Source organism: Trachypithecus francoisi, unplaced genomic scaffold (assembly GCF_009764315.1).
Source record: "Trachypithecus francoisi isolate TF-2019V2 unplaced genomic scaffold, Tfra_2.0 Lachesis_group9, whole genome shotgun sequence".
NCBI classification, from domain to species: domain Eukaryota; kingdom Metazoa; phylum Chordata; class Mammalia; order Primates; family Cercopithecidae; genus Trachypithecus; species Trachypithecus francoisi.
The window spans coordinates 62950738-62972756 of NW_022681474.1; the positions used below are offsets into that span (position 1 = coordinate 62950738).

At 40.3% G+C, this 22019-nt stretch overlaps 1 protein-coding gene across 1 annotated transcript in view; it reads right to left on the reverse strand.

The window, feature by feature from the left end:
- Window positions 1-22019, reverse strand: part of CCDC7 (coiled-coil domain containing 7) — a 438580-nt gene that overhangs the window by 167315 nt on the left and 249246 nt on the right. Inside the window, exons 24-26 of the mRNA XM_033208742.1 lie at window positions 19723-19827; window positions 13938-14051; window positions 106-216 (exon numbers count right to left, since the gene is read on the reverse strand). Coding sequence (XP_033064633.1) covers window positions 106-216; window positions 13938-14051; window positions 19723-19827 — 330 coding nt within the window. The remainder of the gene's footprint in view (window positions 1-105; window positions 217-13937; window positions 14052-19722; window positions 19828-22019) is intronic.

Genomic DNA, 22019 nt, shown 5'->3' on the forward strand with positions numbered 1-22019 from the left:
TATCTATAAAATATATGTACTCAAATACATAAGTATGAACCAAAGAAAAAAGTTCCTTTGAGATTAATTTAAAATAATATAAAATGCTATCATCATTATACTTACTGCTACGTCCTTCCCCTTCAGAAGTTTCTTGTTTCTCTAATTGCACTTGGATTTTTGACACTGAATCTTGATGTTTAAGCATAGAATTTTCACTTGATTCTTCACCATGCGCTATGTTAAGAGAGAAATTTGGTCCCTTACCAAAAAAACAAATCTACTATGAAATCCTAGAGTTCAAATTTATAACAAGTGGAAGCAACATTTTCTTTCATCTTATAAAGTTATAAGTAAACTACCTTAATGCTAGATCTGACATGAAAATGGTGAGAAAAGTTTCAATGTGTGTTGAAGATGTATTATTATTTCATAAATATTCCTAGATATTAAATGTGTTTTAGATTAGTCTCTACTTTCCTTATTTATACTTTAGGTCAATACATAATGATAGACCAAAAAATGAAAATGCATATGCTCAAGGTCATTCATTACAGCATTATTTGTAATTGCAAAGTATTCAAAACCATTGAGATTTTTAAGCACAGGAGATTGGTTGAATGAACATATATATATACACACATACAAATATATGAACATATATATACACAGAGTTATATGTATGTATATACACACACGTATATATACATGTATATGTGTGTGTGTGTATATATACCAGAAACAATAGTATAATATCAATTATGGTACATAATTACATGCATCTATGTGTGGATGAATATATATGGTCTATGATATGGTACACAAGGCTGTACATACAGTGAGAAGTTACCCTCCCTTCTATGCTGATACATCCTACCCTTGCCCAATGTCATTTTGTGGGGAAAATGTAATATTGATGGAGTCAGTGACCTTCCATGTTTAGACTCTTGCTTATGTTGTTGCAGTAAGTGAATAAAGGCTTAATTGTTACCTTCAATTTGGCTTGCTATCTTAATTGACCATCTTCACACTTGGCAGCTCCCTTGGTGACAAATGGCTGTGAAAAGGGTGGTCAATTAAGCAAAATGCCTTTCTGGAAAAGCAAAAAGCATGCAGATGCCCAGGGAATTTGTGGGAGATGCTAGAGTTGAGACTTCTTGGGGGATACTAGTGGATCATTTGCAAGAGTCTGAGTGTCCCATGGTGCATTCTGCCAGTCCTATCAGTAGGTCTTAGAAAGTGCTATCCAACACCATGGGGGCACTCTCAGAGAGTGCTAGCAGATTGTTTACATAAGCTTTTTGGTTCTGAGGGACACCAGTGGCCCTTCTCCTTAGCTCTAGACTCTCAGGCAAAGATGCCTGGTGGGTCAAATTAGAGATCCAACAGAGGGCCTCTGAGAAAGCTAGAGAAGAAATTCCTTGGCCACTGCTATTGTCCCCTGCAGATGAGACTGAAAGTTTTCAGAGAACCTGCGAGCTAATATGCACCAATTCTAAAGCTAATTTATTTGCTCTTAGTTCTAAAGAGGTACCAGGCAATGACAGACAGCCTATGACCCAGCAAGGGATTGAGACTCGTGGTTTAAATAAAAGGAATGGAGAGCCCCTTTGGGATTGCTTTCCTGTGAGGTCTAGGAGAACTTAGAGGAATGGATTATTTGCCTGCATGATGAAAGAGGTAATCTTGTTAAACTAACTTAGTGGTACCTTGTGGACGGTGTCACTATAAAACCCCCCCTTTAGAGTGTCATAACAGAATAGGTTTTGCTCAAGGAGGATAAGCAAAGTCAGAGAATGAGAAGGGAACACCCAAGCCCTTGTTTTTCAACTGGGTTCTATTTGGGTTCTGACAACTTTGGCACACCCATGCTATCTTCCCTATGATTAAAATACATTTTTAGGCTGTGGTTGCAGAGGCTATACAGCCCTGCAAACCATACTGGTGATCTCTTGGTCTCTTGCTTGAGAGTGAGAGCAGTTAATGATGAGAGTGAGAGTGGTCAATGATAAGATTTTTTAAAAGTCTCAGATTTCTAGGGTTATAAGTGTCACTCCTACTGGTTAGGGAGCCAAATTAAAATTAACTCTCCTCTAAGGTCAGGCAAATTGGTCAGTAAAATAATCTAGATCGGGGTCCCCAACCCTGAGGCCATGACCAGAACTGGTCTGTAGCCTGTTGGAAACTGGGCCAAACAGCAGTAGGTGAGCAGTGGGCGAGTGAGCGATGATTCATCTGTATTTTCAACTGCTCCCCATCATTCATATTACTGCCTGAGCTCTCCCTCCTGTCAGATCAGCAGCAGCATTAGATTCTCATAGGAACACAAACCCTATTATGAACTGCACATATGAAGGATCTAGGTCGAGTTTTTTTTATGGTTAGTTTATTTATGTATTTATTTATTTATTTTTATTATACTTTAAGTTCTAGGGTACACATGCACCATGTGTGGGTTTTTTACCTATGTATACATGTGCCATGTTGGTGTGCTGCATCCATTAACTCATCATTTACATTAGGTATTTCTCCTAATGCTATCCCTCTCACCTCCCCCAACCCCATGACAGGCCCGGTGTGTGATGTTCCCCTTCCTGTGTCGAAGTGTTCTCATTGTTCAAGTCCCCTATGAGTGAGAATATGCGGTGTTTGGTTTTCTGTCCTCACGATCGTTTACTGAGAACAATGGTTTCCAGCTTCATCCATGTCCCTATAAAAGACATGAACTCATCCTTCTTATGGCTGCATAGTATTCCATGGTGTATATGTGCCACATTTTCCTAATCCAGTCTATCATTGGACATTTGGGTTGGTTCCAAGTCATTGCTATTGTGAGTAGTGCTGCAATAGACATATGGGTGCATGTTGTCTTCATAGTAGCATGATTTATAATCCTTTGGGTACATACTCAGTAATGGGATTGCTGGGTCAAATGGTATTTCTAGGTTTTTAGATCCTTCAGGAATCACCACACTGTCTTCCACAATGGTAGAACTAGTTTACACTCCCACTAACAGTGTAAAAGTGTTCCTATTTCTCCACATCCTCTCCAACACCTGTTGTTTCCTGGCTTTTTAATGATCGCCATTCTAACTGGTGTGAAATCCTATCTCATTGTGGTTTAGATTTGCATTTCTCTGATGTCCAGTGATGATAAGCATTTTTTCATGTGTCTGTTGGCTGCATAAATGACTTCTTTTGAGAAGTGTCTGTTCACATCCTTTGCCGCTTTTTGATGGGGTTGTTTGATTTTTTCTTGTAAATTTGTTGAAGTTCTTTGTAGATTCTGGATATTAGCCCTTTGTCAGATGGGTAGATTGCAAAAATTTGCTTCCATTCTATAGGTTGCCTGTTCACTCTGATGATAGTTTCTTTTACTGTGCAGATGTTCTTTAGTTTAATTAGATCTCATTTGTCTATTTTGGCTTCTGTTCCCATTTCTTTTGATGTTTTAGTCATGAAGTCTTTGCCCATACCTATGTTCTGAATGGTATTGACTAGGTTTTCTTCTAGGGTTTTTATGGCTTTAGGTCTAACATTTAAGTCTTTAATCCATCTTGAATTAATTTTCATATAAGGAGTAAGGAAAAGATCCAGTTTCAGCTTTCTACTTATGGCTAGCCAATTTTCCCAGCACCATTTATTAAATAGGGAATCCTTCCCCCATTTCTTTTTTTTGCCAAGTTTGTCAAAGATCAGATGGCTGTAGATGTGCGGTATTATTTCTGAGGGCTCTGTTCTGTTCCATTGGTCTATATCTCTGTTTTGGTACCAGTACCATGCTGTTTTGGTTACTGTAGCCTTGTAGTATAGTTTGAAGTCAGGTAGCGTGATGCCTCCTGCTTTGTTGTTTTGGCTTAGGATTTTCTTGGCAATGCAGGCTCTTTTTTGGTTCCATATGAACTTTAAAGCAGTTTTTTCCAGTTCTGTGAAGAAAGTCACTGGTAGCGTCATGGGGATGGCATTGAATCTGTAAATTACCTTGGGCAGTATGGCCATTTTCACGATATTGATTCTTCCTATCCATGAGCATGGTACGTTCTTCCATTTGTTTGTGTCCTCTTTTATTTCATTGAGTAGTGGTTTGTAGTTCTCCTTGAAGAGGTCCTTTACATCCCTTGTAAGTTGGATTCCTAGGTATTTTATTCCCTCTGAAGCAATTGTGAATGGGAGTTCACTCATGATTTGGCTCTCTGTTTGCCTGTTATTGGTGTATAAGAATGCTTGTGATTTTTGCACATTGATTTTATATCCTGAGACTTTGCCGAAATTGCTTATCAGCTTAAGGAGATTTTGGGCTGAGATGATGGGGTTTTCTAAATATACAATCATGTCATCTGCAAACAGGGACAATTTGACTTCTTCTTTTCCTAACTGAATACCCTTTGTTTCTTTCTCCTGCCTGTTTGCCCTGGCCAGAACTTCCAACACTATGTTGAATAGGAGTGGTGAGAGAGGGCATCCCTGTCTTGTGCCAGTTTTCAAAGGGAATGCTTCCAGTTTTTGCCCATTCAGTATGATATTGGCTGTGGGTTTGTCATAAATAGCTCTTATTATTTTGAGATACATCCCATCAATACCTGGTTTATTCAGAGCTTTTAGCATGAAGGGCTGTTGAATTTTGTCAAAGGCCTTTTCTGCATCTATTGAGATAATCATGTGGTTTTTGTCTTTGGTTCTGTTTATATGCTGGATTACGTTTATTGATTTGCATATGTTGAACCAGCCTTGCATCTCAGGGATGAAGTCGGCTTAATCATGGTGGATAAGCTTTTTGATGTGCTGCTGGATGCAGTTTGCCAGAATTTGAGGATTTTCACGTCAATGTTCATCAGGAATACTGGTCTAAAATCCTCTTTTTTTGTTGTGTCTCTGCCAGACTTTGGTATCAGGATGATGCTGGCCTCATAAAATGAGTTGGGGAGGATTCCCTCTTTTTCTATTGATTGGAATAGTTTCAGAAGGAATGGTACCAGCTCCTCTTTGTACCTCTGGTAGAATTAGACTGTGAATCCGTCAGGTCCTGGAACTTTTTTGGTTGGTAGGCTATTTATTCTTGCCTCAATTTCAGAGCCTGTTATTGGTCTATTCAGGGATTTGACTTCTTCCTGTTTTAGTCTTGGGAGGGCATATGTGTACAGGAATTTATCCATTTCTTCTAGATTTCCTAGTCTATTTGTGAAGAGGTTTTTATACTATTCGCTGATGGTAGTTTGTATTTCTGTGGAATCAGTGGTGATATCCCCTTTATCATTTTTTATAGCATCTATTTGATTCTTCTCTCTTTTCTTCTTTATTAGTCTTGCTAGCCATTTATCTATTTTGTTGATCTTTTCAAAAAACCAGTTCCTGAATTTATTGATTTTTTGAAGGGTTTTTGTGTCTCTGTCTACTTCAGTTCTGCTCTGGTCTAAGTTATTTCCTGCTTTATGCTAGCTTTTGAATGTGTTTGTTCTTGCTTCTCTAGTTATTTTAATTGTGATGTTAAGGTATGAATTTCAGATCTTTCCTGCTTTCTCTTGTGGGCATTTAATGTTATAAATTTCCCTTCACACACTCCTTTAAATGTGTTCCAGAAATTCTGGTATGTTGTGTTTGTTCTCATTGGTTTCAAAGAACATCTTTATTTCTGCCTTCATTTCATTATTTACCCAGTAATCATTGAGGAGCAGGTTGCTCAGTTTTCATGTAGTTGAGTGGTTTTGAATGAGTTTCTTAATTCTGAGTTCTAATTTGATTGCACTGTGGTCTGAGAGACAGTTTGTTATGATTTCTGCACTTTTACATAGGCTGAGGAGTGCTTTACTTCCAACTATGTGGTCAATTTTGGAATATGTGTGATGTGGTGCTGAGAAGAATGTATATTCTGTTGATTTGTGGCGGAAAGTTCTGTAGATGTCTATTAGGTCCTCTTGGTGCAGAGCTGAGTTCAAGACTTGGATATTCTTGTTAACTTTCTGTGTCGTTGATCTGTCTAATCTTGACAGTGTGGTGTTAAAGTCTCTCATTATTATTGTGTGGGAGTCTAAGTCTCTTTGTAGGTCCCTAAGGGCTTGCTTTATTAATCTGGGTGCTCCTGTATTGGGCGCATATATATTAAGGATAGTTAATTCTTCTTGTTGCATTGATACCTTTACTATTACGTAATGGCCTTCTTTGTCTCTTTTGATCTTTGTTGGTTTAAAGTCTGTTTTATCAGAGACTAGGATTGCAACCCCTGCTTTTGGCTTTCCATTTGCTTGGTAGATCTTCCTCAATCCCTTTATTTTGAACCTATGGGTGTCTCTGCACATGAAATGGATCTTGACTCTTTTTTTTGTTTTTTATACTTTAAGTTCTAGGATACCTGTACACAACGTGGAGGTTTGTTACATATGTATACATATGCCATGTTGGTGTGCTGCAACCATTAACTCATCATTTACATTACATATCTCCTAACAGTATTCCTCCTGGTGTGTGATGATCCCCTTCCTGTGTCCAAATGATCTCACTGTTCAGTTCCCACCTATGAGTGAGAACATGTGGTATTTGGTTTTCTGTTCTTGCGATAGTTTGCTGAGAATGATGGTTTCAAGCTGCATCCATGTCCCTACAAAGGACACGAATTCATCCTTTTTTGTGGCTGCATAGTATTCCCATGGTGTATATATGTCACATTTTCTTAATCCAGTCTGTCACTGATGGACATTTGGGTTGGTTCCAAGTCTTTGCTATTGTGATTAGTGCCGCAATAAACATACGTGTGCATGTGTCTTTATAGCAGCATGACTTATACTCCTTTAGGTATATACCCAGTAATGGGATGGCTGGGTCAAATGGTATTTCTAGGTCTAGATCCTTGAGGAATCACCACACTGTTTTCCACAATGGTTGAACTAGTTTACAATCCCACCAACAGTGTAAAAGTGTTCTTATTTCTCCACATCCTCTCCAGCACCTCTTGTTTCCTGATTTTTTAATGATTGGCATTCTAAGTGGTGTGTGATGGTATCTCATTGGGGTTTTGATTTGTATTTCTCTGATGGTGAGTGATGATGAGCATTTTTTCACATGGCTGTTGGCTATATGAATGTCTTCTTTTGAGAAGTGTGTGTTCATATCCTTTGCCCACTTTTTGATGGGGTTGTTTGTTTTTTTCTTGTAAATTTGATTGAGTTCTTTATAGGTTCTGGATATTAGCTCTTTGTCAGATGAGTAGATTGCAAAAATGTTCTCCCATTCTGTAGGCTGCCTGTTCACTCTGATGGTAGTTTCTTTAGCTGTGCAGAAGCTCTTTAATTAGATCTCATTTGTCAGTTTTGGCTTTTGTTCCCGTTGCTTTCGGTGTTTTAGACATGAAGTCCTTGCCCATGCCTATGTCCTCAATGGTATTGACTAGGTTTCTTCTAGGGTTTTTATGGTTTTAGGTTTAACATTTATGTCTCTAATCCATCTTGAATATAATTTTCGTATAAGGAGTAAGGAAAGGATCCAGTTTCAGCTTTATACTTATGGCTAGCCAATTTTCCCAGCACCATTTATTAAATAGGGAATCCTTTCCCCATTTCTTGTTTTTCTCAGGTTTGTCAAAGATCAGATGGCTGTAGATGTGTGGTATTATTTCTGAGGACTCTGTTCTGTTCCATTGGTCTATATCTCTGTTTTGGTACCAGTATCATGCTGTTTTGGTTACTGTAGCCTTGTAGTATAGTTTGAAGTCAGGTAGCGTGATGCCTCCCGCTTTGTTGTTTTGGCTTAGGATTTTCTTGGCAATGCGGGCTCTTTTTTGGTTCCATATGAACTTTAAAGCAGTTTTTTCCAATTCTGTGAAGAAAGTCACTGGTAGCCGTCATGGGGATGGCATTGAATCTGTAAATTACCTTGGGCAGTATGGCCATTTTCACGATATTGATTCTTCCTATTCATGAGCATGGTATGTTCTTCCATTTGTTTGTGTCCTCCTTTATTTCATCAAGTAGTGGTTTGTAGCTCTCCTTGAAGAGGTCCTTCACATCCCTTGTAAGTTCGATTCCTAGGTATTTTATTCTCTTTGTAGCAATTGTGAATGGGAGTTCACTCATGATTTGGCTCTCTGTTTGTCTGGTTTTGATGTAGAGGAATGCTTGTGATTTTTGCACATTGATTTTGTATCCTGAGACTTTGCTGAAGTTGCTTATCAGCTTAAGGAGATTTTGGACTGAGATGATGGGGTTTTCTAAATATACAATCATGTCATCTGCAAACAGGGACAATTTGACTTCTTCTTTTCCTAACTGAATACTCTTTATTTCTTTCTCTTGCCTGATTGCCCTAGCCAGAACTTCCAACACTATGTTGAATAGGAGTGGTGAGAGAGGGCATCCCTGTCTTGTGCCAGTTCTCAAAGGGAATGTTCCCAGTTTTTGCCCATTCAGTATGATATTGGCTGTGGGTTTGTCATAAAGAGCTCTTATTATTTTGAGATACGTTCCATCAATACCGAATTTATTGAGAGTTTTTAGCATGAAGGGCTGTTGAATTTTGTCAACGGCCTTTTCTGCAACTGTTGAGATAATCATGTGGCTTCTGTCTTTGGTTCTGTTTATATGCTGGATTACGTTTATTGATTTGCGTATGTTGAACCAGCCTTGCATCCCAGGGATGAAGTCCACTTGATCACGGTGCATACGTTTTTTGATGTGCTGCTGGATTCGTTTTGCCAGTATTTTATTGAGGATTTTTGCATCGATGTTCATCGGGGATATTGGTCTAAAATTTTCTTTTTTTGTTGTATCTCTGTCAGGCTTTGGTAACAGGATGATGTTGGCCTCTTAAAATGAGTTAGGGAGGAATCCCTCTTTTTCTATTGATTGGAATGGTTTCAGAAGGAATGGTACCAGCTCCTCCTTGTACTTCTGGTAGAATTCAGCTGTGAATCCGTCTGGTCCTGGACTTTTTTGGTTGGTAGGCTATTAATTATTGCCCCAATTTCAGAGCCTGCTATTGGTCTATTCAGGGATTCAACTTGTTCCTGGTTAGTCTTGGGAGAGTGTAAGTGTCCAGGAAATAAGTGCAATGTGGTGCTGAGAAGAATGTATATTCTGTTGATTTGGGGTGGAGAGTTCTGTAGATGTCTGTTAGGTCCACTTGGTGCAGAGATGAGTTCAGTTCCTGGATATCCTTGTTAACTTTCTGTCTCATTGATCTGTCTGATGTTGACAGTGGGGTGTTAAAAGTCTCCCATTATTATTGTATGGGAGTCTAAGTCTCTTTGTAAGTCTGTAAGGACTTGTTTTATGAATCTGGGTGCTTCTGTATTGGGAGCATATATATTTAGGATAATTAGCTGTTCATGTTGAATTGATCCCTTTACCATTATGTAATGGCCTTCTTTGTCTCTTTTGATTTTTGTTGGTTTAAAGTTTTATCAGAGACTAGGATTGCGATCCCTGCCTTTTTTTGTTTTCCATTTGCTTGGTAGATCTTCCTCCATCCCTTTATTTCGAGCCTATGTGTGTCTCTGCACGTGAGATGGGTCTCCTGAATACAGCAGACTGATGGGTCTTGACTCTTTATCCAATTTGCCAGTCTGTGTCTTTTAATTGGACCATTTAGTCCATTTACATTTAAGGTTAATATTGTTATGTGTGAACTTGATCCTGTCATTATGATATCAGCTGGTTATTTTGCTCATTGGTTGATGCAGATTCTTCCTAGCATCGATGGTCTTTACATTTTGGCATGTTTTTGCAATGGCTGGTACCTGTTGTTCCTTTCCATGTTTAGTGCTTCCTTCAGGAGCTCTTGTAAGGCAGGACTAGTGGTAAGAAAATATCTCAGCATTTGTTTGCCTGTAAAGGATTTTATTTCTCCTTCACTTACAAAGCTTAGTTTGGCTGGATATGAAATTCTGGGTTGAAAATTCTTTCCTTTAAGAATGTTGAATATTGTCCCCCACTCTCTTCTGGCTTGTAGAGTTTTTGCTGAGAGATCTGCTGTTAGTCTGATGGTCTTCCATTTGTGGGTAACCCGACCTTTCTCTCTGGCTGCTTAACATTTTTCCCTTCATTTCAACCTTGGTGAATGTGACAATTATGTGTCTTCAGGTTGTTCTCGAGGAGTATCTTTGTGGCTTTCTCTGTATTTCCTGAATTTGAATGTTGGCTTGCCTTGCTAGGTTAGGGAAGTTCTCCTGGATGATATCCTGAAGAGTGTTTTCCAACTTGGTTCCATTCTCCCTGTTACTTTCAGGTACACCAATCAAACGTAAATTTGGTCTTTTCACATAATCCCATATTTCTTTGAGGCTTTGTTTGTTTGTTTTTACTGTTTTTTCTCTAAACTTCTCTTCTCCCTTCATTTCATTCATTTGATCTTCAGTCACTGATACCCTTTCTTCCACTTGATTGAACTGGCTACTGAAGCTTCCACATGCATCACATAGTTCTCGTGCCACAGTTTTCAGCTCCATCAGGTCATTTAACGTCTTCTCTATGCTGTTTATTCTAGTTAGCCATTCTTCTAATCCTTTTTCAAGGTTTTTAGCTTCCTTGAGATGGTTTCAAGCATCCTCCTTTAGCTTGGAAAAGTTTATTATTATCCATCTTCTGAAGCCTACTTCTCTCAACTCATCAAAGTCATTTTCCATCCAGCTTTGTTCTGTTGCTGGCAAGCAGCTGCAATCCTTTGGAGAAGAGGTGCTCTGGTTTTTAGAATTTTCAGCTTTTTCTGCTCTGGTTTCTCCCCATCTTCATGGTTTTATCTACCTTTGGTCTTTGATGATGGTGACCTACATTTGGGGTTTTGGTATGGATGTCCTTTTTGTCGATATTGATGCTATTCCTTTCTGTTTGTTAGTTTTCCTTCTAACAGTCAGGACCCTCAGCTGTAGGTCTGTTGGAGCTTGCTGGAGGTCCACTCCAGACCAGGTTTTCCTGGGTATCACCCACGGAGGCTGCAGAACAGCAAATATTGCAGAACAGCGAATGTTGCTACCTGATTCTTCCTCTGGAAGCTTTGTGTTAGAGGGGTACCCGGCTGTATGAGGTGTCAGTCGGCCCCTACTGGGAGGTGTCTCCCAGTTAGGCTACTCGGGGGTCAGGGACTCACTTTAGGAAGCAGTCTGTCCATTCTCAGATCTCAAACTCCATGGAGGGAGAACCACTGCTCTCTTCAAAGCTGTCAGACAGGGACATTTAAGTCTGCAGGAGTTTCTGTTGCCTTTTGTTCAGCTACGCCCTGCCCCCAAAGGTGGAGTCTACAGAGGCAGGTAGGCCTTGTTGAGCTGCGGTGGGGTCCAACCAGTTCGAGCTTCCCAGCTGCTGTGTTTACCTAGTCAAGCCTCAGCAATGGCGGACACCCCTCCCCCAGTCTTGCTGCCACCTCGCAGTTTCATCTTGGACTGCTGTGCTAGCAGTGAGCAAGGCTCCATGGGTGTGGGACCCACCAAGCCAGGCGTGGGATATAATCTCCTGGTGTGCTATTTGCTAAGACTGTTGGAAAAGTGCTGTAAGAGGGTGGGAGTGTCCTGATTTTCCAGGTACTGGCTGTTACGGCTTCCCTTGACTAGGAAAGGGGATTCCCTGACCCCTTGTGCTTCCTGGGTGAGGTGATGTCCCACCGTTTCGGCTCACATTCCATGGGTTGCACCCACTGTCCAACCAGTCCCAGTGAGATGAACCCGGTACCTCAGTTGGAAATGCATAAATCATCCATTTTCTTGGTCGCTCATGCTGGGAGCTGTAGACTGGAGCTGTTCCTATTCGGCCATCTTGGGTGGTTCCAGGTTGTGTGTTCTTTATGAGAATCTAATGCCTGATGATCTGCCACTGTTTTCCATTAGCCTCACATGGGGCCATCTAGTTAGTTGCAGGAAAACAAGCTCAGGGCTCCCACTGATTCTACATTATGGTGTATAATTATTTCATTACATATTACAATGTAATAATAATACAAATAAAGTGCACAATAAATGTAATGCACTTGAATCATCCCAAAATCATCCCCCACCTCGGCCCTGGTCCATGGAAAAAATGTTAAATTTGTTCACTTTCTCTGCTGTGAAAAAAGTTGAGGACCACTGATCTAGATCATAATTTTTTTCATTTACTGTGATACTGTAATCAACGGCCTAGAGATGACAAATTTCTCAGCATGGAAGAAGCAACTGCTACAAAAAAGCGAAAAGAGATCATCAGAGACAGCAACATAAAAATAGTCATTGGGCACACACTCCTCAATGATCTAAGTAAGGGCCTCACCAAACTGATCTCTAGGTTTGGTTACACAAAAATAAGGACTCACAAAAGGAGATTAATGGGCTCTTCACTTAACTCATGGCCTGGTGGTAGTGTGCCACTGTGGGCTCAATGGCAGCCTCCTAGGGTCTGCCCAGTGCTGGCCCCTATAACTAATAAAAATGCTGCTGCTCTCCTCTTCTCCCATTTAATTTTGAAAAGAATTAGAGAGCCCTGCCAATTTTTATGTAAATATTTTCATTAAAAAAAAAAAAAACAGAAAATAAGACTATCACATGGCCAATGTCCCTATGTCCCCAGTGAGGAATGGAGGCCCTATATCAAAGTTAAAGTTCAAAGTGGACATGGAGAATTTCATTTCTTGGGCCTTTTGCATAATAGTGCACAGGTGACTGTGATCCCCAAAATCCCTGGCATGAGAATGAGGAGGAAATAGATAATGTTCTCTGGTTTTCAACTGGAGGCCACCACCACCAAGATCCTGATCTGACTACAGGTAGGTCTCTTCAAGCCACTACATACTTCTATCATTATGGCACCCATTACTGAATGGGTTGTTGCTACGACACATTGTCTATGTCTACCCCTGACTGTATTCACCCCCCATCCCTGAGGGGAATTGTTGCAATTAGGACCGTTTTAGTGGGGTATATGGAAGACTAAACCAGCCAGACTACCCACACCTAGTGTCTTTGTCTCTTAAAAACACTATCGACTGTCTTGGGGAAAAAAAAAAAAAATGTCTTCATTGCTGTGCTTAAGGAAGCCAAAGTTCACCATCTGGCCTTTTGCTTAAGGCACTGTGTGCCTGCAAAATAATTGACTATTGGTGGCTCATGCCATAGTTCTGTCTTTGGCACTGGTGTTACCTGACATTATGACTATCACAGAGGCTACTACTCAAGCTGAGGCAAATGGTTATAAAGCAATTGACATTGTAAATGCCCTTTTCAGTATCCTTGTCCACAAAGATGATCAAGATGTCTGCCTTACATTAAATGGGCTGCATTACACCTTTAACGTCCTCCTCAAGTCTATGACATGAAAACAGCACCAATCCCAGATGAAGCACTGGCCTTCCACTATATTCATCGCATCCTCCACTGGGCCCAGACAAAAACACCACCCAGCAAGGGCTGGGTCACTCTCAGCTTTAGTCACTCTCAGCCCCAACAAATAAAAGGAAAGCCCAGACTGGAGCTCTCACATTCCCTTCATGAACATCTTCATGACACCATCTATCAGGTTACCAAGAAGACCTCTACCCTTAGGTGCAGCCTAAAGATAGGATGTTCTGGAGACCCTTCAATGACCACATAGGCTGTTTTTCCCCTTGGCCTTCTCTGATACATTTTGTCATTTGAGTTACACATCTCACCAACCTCTCTGTTTGCCAATTAGAGGCTATGACAGAAGGATACTGCCACATGTCCCAAGGTTCCTGTTGAACACTTGGACCCATAATCTCCTACAGTTGGCTGAAAGGAAACACCCTTTGATAGACTAACGACTTTTACTGGATTTGGTGGACACCGAGCACATAAGCATGCCATAAAATAGTCTCAAGACTAGAAATTCCAACCAAATATTATTGTTCCCTAGTTATTTTAAGGTATTCACACTGTAACCTGTAAAATTTCTATAAACTATATGCTCAACTACATAGTCATGAACCAAAGAAAAATGATCTAATGAGATTAACTTTTAAAATGTAAAGTTACCTGTAATTATTATACTTACTACTATGTCTTTTCTCTCTAGGAAGTTTTTCATTTTTTTTAATTTGCATTTCCAGTTTTGACAATGAATCTTGATGTTCAAGTGCAAGATTTTTGCCTGGTTCTTCTTCATGAGCTACATAAGGAGATGCATTTAGTCTCTTAATGGAAAAACAGACCTACTGTGAAATCTCTAGATTTCAAACTTGCAATTGTGTAGCAAAATTTTCTCATTTTGATAAATTTGTAAGTAAATTATCATAAATCCAGATGTGACATGACTACTATAAGAACATTTTTAATGGGTGTGTGTTGAAGCTCATTATTTCATAACATTTCTAGGCATCTGATACATATTAGCCACTAGTTTCCTTATGTTATTTATACTTTAGGTTAATACATATTCACAGAAATAAAAATAAAAATGCATACATACAATGTTATTTATTATATCATATATGTAATTGCAAAATAGTCAAAACCACATAAACTTTCAAGCAGAGGAGACTGGTTGAATAAACTGAGATATGTATATACAGTAAGTCCTCACATAATGTCATTGATAGAATCTTGGAAACTGTGACCCTAAGCAAAATGACACATAATGAAACTGATTTTACCATAGGCAAATTGACATAAACAAGAGTTAAGTTCCTGCAGTATGTTTTTGTAACAAAAACATCACAAACTTCGAAATAAAGACCCAAAACACTTCCAATAGTAAACACTAAAATAAATGTGAGCTATACATAGATTTAAGAAAAAATAATAAAAACAAGTAAGACGATTATTTACCCAATTTGTGGTTAATCAGTGAGTGATGGTTGTCATAGTGGTGGTGAGTTCAGTCAAGGAATGCATTCCTTGATTTATTCAAAGGAATAAATCAAAAGCAAAGCAAAATTGTAAGGAACGCTTCCTCCCATCATATAATTTAAAAGCAATCACAAATATGGTAGCCTACAGACTGCTTTTGTACTACATTGTTTATTGTCACACATTTGTATAATTATTGTATATGAATTTTTATTTTACAATAATCTGTATTCATTCATTCATTTGATTTCCAGCCTACTTATTCCAGTTAACGGTTGCTGGTGGTTGGAACATATCCTAGAAGCTCAGAGCACAAGGGGGGAACTAGCCCTCGACATAATGCCATGCCATATCAGAGCGCACTCAGACACATACCCATACTCACTCAGTCAGGGACCATTTAGACATACCAATTTACCTAATACACATATCTTTGGAATGTGGGAGGAAATTGGAGCACCTAGAGAAAATTCACGCAGACACAGGGAGAATGTGCTAACCCCAGACCATGTGCCTGGCTAGGAATCAACTTTTTTTCTTATTAACATTATAATCAAACGATGTTGAACAAAATGATGTTACTCAAGTATGTGCTGTACCACACACTATGGTATAGTACATATGGTAAATAATGTGGTACAAACAACTGTAAGTGTAACTGTAAAAGAAATTAAACATGTCTATAAATTGACTTGAAGGGATTTCAAAGAATAATGTGAAGGAAAAAAATACCTATAAAGGGGAAAACTTGAATGCCATCTTTGGGGAAGGAAGATGAAGAAATGAGAAAAAAATAGAGAAGGAGATAGAGAGATAGTTATCTTTACAAAAAGAAGCAGAGGAAGATATAAGAAACAATGAGGGGAGAGGACTGGGCAAGAAAATATACTCCTCTAACTTTTTGCATATATATTATTTTACTTTTGAAAGTAGTTTCATGGCCTACAGATTTCAAAAACAAAATTAAATCAACAAGGAAAAGAAGGTGTGATGAAAACTAAAAGGAAATAATGAAATGAAATCATTGAAGAAAAAATAAAAGCAATAACTCATCAATATAGTATTTGACATAAACCCTCACTATTGGACATGAGAGGTGGAGGTGGAGTGCAAACAAATCACGAAATCTTTTTAGTTGGTTTGTTGTTCTAATATATGTTAAGCAATCTGAACTCAATTTGAGAGGAATTAGAATAGGGAACAAATAACTAAAGGTATTCATGCGGTTCAGAGTTCCAGCTAACTCAGCCTCAGGGTCCATAAAATGGAAAATAGCTTTTTGTTTGGGGCTCCTTCCACTTTGAGACAACCCCATCCCATGCCCACTCACACAGTCTACACTGATGCACTTGCTAAGGGTAAAATGGGACGCTGGTAGAGCTGGGGACCTGTCTCTATCTAGCCTATGGCTTTTAATATGCTCGTAAGTGAATAAGGTTAATTGTTACTTTGAGTTTGGCCTGTTACTTAATAGACCAACTCAAAAGCTGGCATTTCTGTTTCTGACAAACTACCACAAACAGCAGGGTGGTCAATGAAGCACAAAGCCTTTCTGGAAGGAACACTTTGGTAGGTGCTAGTGAGCCTGCAGGACACTCTCAGTGGAAAGGGAATGGGGAGACTACTGGATCAATTGCAAGAGACTCAGCATCCCACATGGCACTCTGCCAGTCATGTCAATCATGTCTTAGTGCCAGCAGACACCATGGGGTTTTCTAGAATGCTAATGTATTATTTACATGAGCTTTTCAATTCTGACATGGAACAATAGTCTCTTTATCCTCTGATTCACATACCAAGATATCCAATGAGTCAATTGAAAAATCTAGCAGATGGGCTCTGAGAAAGCTAGGGAAGTAATTCTGTGGTTACTGCTCATGGCCCTAAGTTAATGGGCTCAAAAAGTTGTAGACTCTGCACACTGAGTTGCACCTAATGACTGTTCTTAGCCCTAGGCACTCCCCTAAAACTGGTAGACAGCCTGTAATGTAGTCAGTTATTGAGACTCATGCTTTAATGAAAAACAACACAAAGTCCTGATAATCATTTTGCCCACACTAAGAGACATGGGTAGTGTGCCTTCACAATAAAGTGATAATCTCGTTTAACTTAGGGAGCAAGAGGGACATATTGTGGAGCTTATCACTACAGAATGTCTCCTTAAGAGAGTCTTGACAGTGCCCATATTGCCTAAGGAAGTGGAGGAAAGGGGAATGAATGACGCAAACATCTGAAACCCTCTCCTTCCTCAGTTGTATACTATTTTTGGCTCTGACAGGATTGCCCACCCATGACATGTTCCCTGCTACTGGAAAACATATTTGGGCCATCATCTGCAGAGGCTATAATGGCCCCTCGAGCCACACCGCTGTCTCTAAGGTCACTGATGGAGTGAGGACAGTTGTGTTCCCTGCTACTGGAAAACATGTTTGGGCCATCATCTGCAAAGGCTATAATGGCCCCTTGCACCACTCGGCTGTCTCTAAGGTCACTGATGGAGTGAAGACAGTAATGACAAGATTTGACCAGACGCAGATCTCTAGTTTCATTTCATAGCCTTTACTAGCTCAATTAAACCTCCTTATAAGATAATGTCAATTAATTTGTGGCACAATTCAGATCTTAACTGACAAATTTCTGGGCATGGAAAAAGCATCTACCACCAAGATAGCAATGTGTGACCAGTGAACAGTGTGACCTAAAAATAATTTGGCATCCACTCCTGGGTGATCTAGTTGAGGGCTCTCCCCAAGAAATATCTGAGTCTAGTTAATCAATGATGGAATCTGAAGTAGGACACTGATGGACTTTTCACCAAGAATCTCCTGGCCAGGTAGTGGGCCATGGATACCAACACACAGCCCCACTAAATCCAGACTGTGATGACCCCTATGACTAATGAAAGTGCTCTTCCCTCTGTATCTCCCAGTGATATTGAAATGAATCAGAGAACCCTCCACTATTTTTGCTCAAACTTCATGCTCTCGAAAATAAAGAAATTTAAGAGTTAGGCCAAGATCCCTATATTACCAGTGGTAATCGAGAATGTATGGTAACATCAAAATTTAAAGGGAAGGTGGGAGGAAATTGCATTTTTAGGGTCATTAGGATACTGGTGCACAGGTGGCTGTGATCCCCACAACCTCTGACACCAGGAACTGGGGAAAAGAAGTAATGCTCTCTGGTTTTGCGTCTGAGGGCACCACCAACAGGACCCTCCGTCAAACACTACCGTGAGAGTATCCTTTCAGACAACTGCAAGACTCCATTTTATTCCCCTCCCCCACCAAATGCATTGTTGGTATAGATGTATTTTCTATGTGAATCCCCACTTGCATTCATCCCAATCCCTGATGGGAACTGAGGCATTTAAGGTCATTTTAGTTGGGCATATGGAAGAATGTAAATATCCAGATTAACAGCACCTAGCACCTTTATTTCCCAAAATAGGTTCCTAGGAAGAAACAGAAATGGCTGCTGTCATTTGTTGAGCTTACTGAAGCAAAAGTTCTCCATGAGACTATTTCTTCATTCAGTAACTAAGTAGATCTTGTACACAGCCTCAGGTGCATAATGACTCAATTGATTTTGCTGGTCCATTGCTATATTACAGCCCTGGGCACCAAAGACACATGAAACTATAGTTGTCATACAGGATATTTTCCAAACTGAGGGAACTTGGTTTGCAACAACTGACATCTCAAATGCCTTTCCATATCTTTTTTTCACTTAGATTTTCAGTTTAACCTTATATAGAATAAGTTGGAAAACATAACTAATATCCTTCCACAAGGCTACCAAACTGCTCTAATATCTGTCATCAATGCATAATGACCTCTAAATGGTCTGGTCCCAAGGGAGGACTAGCCTTTCATTATATTGATTATATTATTTAAGTGGACTCAAGCAAGGACATCACCCAAAAGGACTGGCTGCTCTAATGACTCACCAGTGGCTCTTAGCTGGGCCATTAGTTCAGACAAGATACAGTTACCTAGTACCTGGATGAAATGCCTAGGATTGATCTCTAAGGGGTGACATCTCATTCCAGAGGAGGCTGCCAAGCTTTGATCTTTTCTGGTCTAACAAATAAAAACAAGCCCAGGCTGGGTGCAATGGCTCACACCTACAATGTCAGCACTTTGGGAGGCTGAGGCGGGTGGATCATTTGAGGTCGGGAGTTTGAGACCAGCCTGGCCAGCCTGGTGAAATCTCGCCTCTATTAAAAATACAAAAATTAGGCAGGCGTGGTGGGGCATGCCTATAATCTCAGCTACTTGGGAGGCTGAGGCAGGAAAATCACTTGAGCCTGGGAGGCAGAGGTTGCGGTGAGCCAAGATTGGGCCACTGCACTCCAGTCTGGGCAAGAAAGTGAGACCCTGTCTGAAAAAACAAAAAACAAAAAAAAACAAGCCCAGCAGTTACTGGAACTGTTTGGATAAATACGGATAAATACACTCTCATTTTCCCTATGTGTGATCCTTGATGACATTCATTCATCTATGGGGTTACCAGAAAGTCTGTTTCATTTCAGTGGGGCCATGACCAAAAGGATGCCCTAGAGGCCCTTAAACAGGTGTCCTAGGTTACCTTCCCCTCGGTTATTATGATCCCCATTTGCTGTTTTGAGTTACAGATCTAAGCAATATCTTTGCTGATTGGTGCCTATGGCAGAAGGCCACAGGTGAGAGGTTTTAAGTTTTTGGGCCCATAATTACTTTGAGTTGCCTGAAAGGCACACTACTTTAGAAAGACAATTATACATTTGTTATAAAGCCTTGGGGGATACTGTGTGTCCTGTGGTCATGAAATAATCTAAGGGCCAGAAATGTCAACCAAAATGTATCAATATATTTCCCTTTTTTTCTTTAATTATGGTAGTGTATTCACATTTTAGTCAAAGTGTAAAACTTTTGTGAACCAAAGCAAAAATACCTTCAGATGAACTTACTTTTAAATAATTTAAAGTTATCTTTATTTTTTATACTTACTAGTAATTCTTTGCCCTTTGAGAGTTCTTTGTTCCTTCACTTGCATTTCTGATTTTGACATTGAGTCTTGATGCCCAAGTGTAAGATTTTCATCTTTATCATGAGCTACAGAAAAAAATGTGTTTAGTCTGTAAATTAAAAATAAATCTATTTGAAATCTATAGATTTCAAATTTACCACTGTGCAGTGGCATTTTCTCTCATTTTTATAGAGTTATGAATACATTACCAAGATGCTATATATACTATGAAAATTGTGAAAAGAGTTTCAATAGGTGTGTGTTGGAACTATCTCATCATATCAATATTCCTGCACTTTGAATATGTTTTATCTTAGTCTCTGGCTTTCTTACGTTTTTTATATTTTCAATTAATACATATTCATGGGGCGGAGCAAGATGGCCGAATAGGAACAGCTCCAGTCTCCAACTCCCAGCGCGAGCGACACAGAAGACCGGTGATTTCTGCATTTTCAACTGAGGTACTCGGGTCATCTCACTAGGGAGTGCCGGACAATCGCCGCTGGTCAGCTGCTGCAGCCCGACCAGCAAGAGCTGAAGCAGGGCGCAGCATCGCCTCACCTGGGAAGCACAAGGGGAACTCATATTTTTATTTTCCTAGACAGGGGAACTGAGACACAAAACACCTGGAAAATCGGGTAACTCCCACCCCAATGCTGCGCTTTAAGCAAACGGGCACACCAGCAGATTATACCCACACCCGGCTGGGAGGGTCCCACGGCCACGGAGCCTCCCTCATTGCTAGCACAGCAGTCTGCGATCTAACCAAAACGGCAGCAGCGAGGCTGGGGGAGGGGTGCCCACCATTGCTGAGGCTTAAGTAGGTAAACAAAGCCACTGGGAAGCTCAAACGGGGTGGAGCTCACAGCAGCAAAAAGAAACTGGCCTGTCTCTGTAGAATCCACCTCCGGGGACAGGGCACAGCTAAACAACAACAACAAAAAAAGCAGCAGAAACCTGTGCAGACGTAAACGACTCTGTATGACAGCTTTGAAGAGAGCAGTGGATCTCCCAACACGGAGGCTGAGATTGGAGAACGGACAGACTGCCTGCTCAAGTGGGTCCCTGACCCCTGAGTAGCCTAACTGGGAGATATCCCCCACTAGGGGCAGTCTGACACCCCACACCTCACAGGGTGGAGTACACCCCTGAGAGGAAGCTTCCAAAGGAAGAATCAGACAGGTACACTCGCTGTTCAGCAATATTCTATCTTCTGCAACCTCTGCTGCTGATACCCAGGCAAACAGGGTCTGGAGTGGACCTCAAGCAATCTCCAATAGACCTACAGCTGAGGGTCCTGACTATTAGAAGGAAAATTATCAACCAGGAGGAACACCTATACCAAAACCCCATCAGTACATCACCATCATCAAAGAGCAGAGGCAGATAAAACCACAGAGATGGGGAAAAAGCAGGGCGGAAAAGCTGGAAATTCAAAAAATAAGAGCGCATATCCCCCTGCAAAGGAATGCAGCTCATCGCCAGCAACGGATCAAAGCTAGTCAGAGAATGACTTTGGCAAGATGAGAGAAGAAGGCTTCAGTCCATAAAACTTCTCAGAGCTAAAGGAGGAATTACGTACCCAGCGCAAAGAAACTAAAAATCTTGAAAAAAGAGTGGAAGAATTGATAGCTAGAATAATTAATGCAGAGAAGGTCATAAATGAAATGACAGAGATGAAAACCATGACACGAAAAATACGTGACAAATGCACAAGCTTCAGCAACCGACTCGATCAACTGGAAGAAAGAGTATCAGCGATTGAGGATCAAATGAATGAAATGAAGCGAGAAGAGAAACCAAAAGAAAAAAGAAGAAAAAGAAATGAACAAAGCCTGCAAGAAGTATGGGATTATGTCAAAAGACCAATCTACGTCTGATTGGGGTGCCTGAAAGTGAGGGGGAAAATGGAACCAAGTTGGAAAACACTCTGCAGGATATCATCCAGGAGAACTTCCCCAATCTAGTAGGGCAGGCCAACATTCAAATTCAGGAAATACAGAGAACGCCACAAAGATACTCCTCGAGAAGAGCATCTCCAAGACACATAATTGCCAGATTCACCAAAGTTGAAATGAAGGAAAAAATCTTAACGGCAGTCAGAGAGAAAGGTCGGGTTACCCACAAAGGGAAGCCCATCAGAATAACAGCAGATCTCTCGGCAGAAACTCTACAAGCCAGAAGAGAGTAGGGGCCAATATTCAACATTCTTAAAGAAAAGAATTTTCAACCCAGAATTTCATATCCAGCCAAACTAAGTTTCATAAGTGAAGGAGAA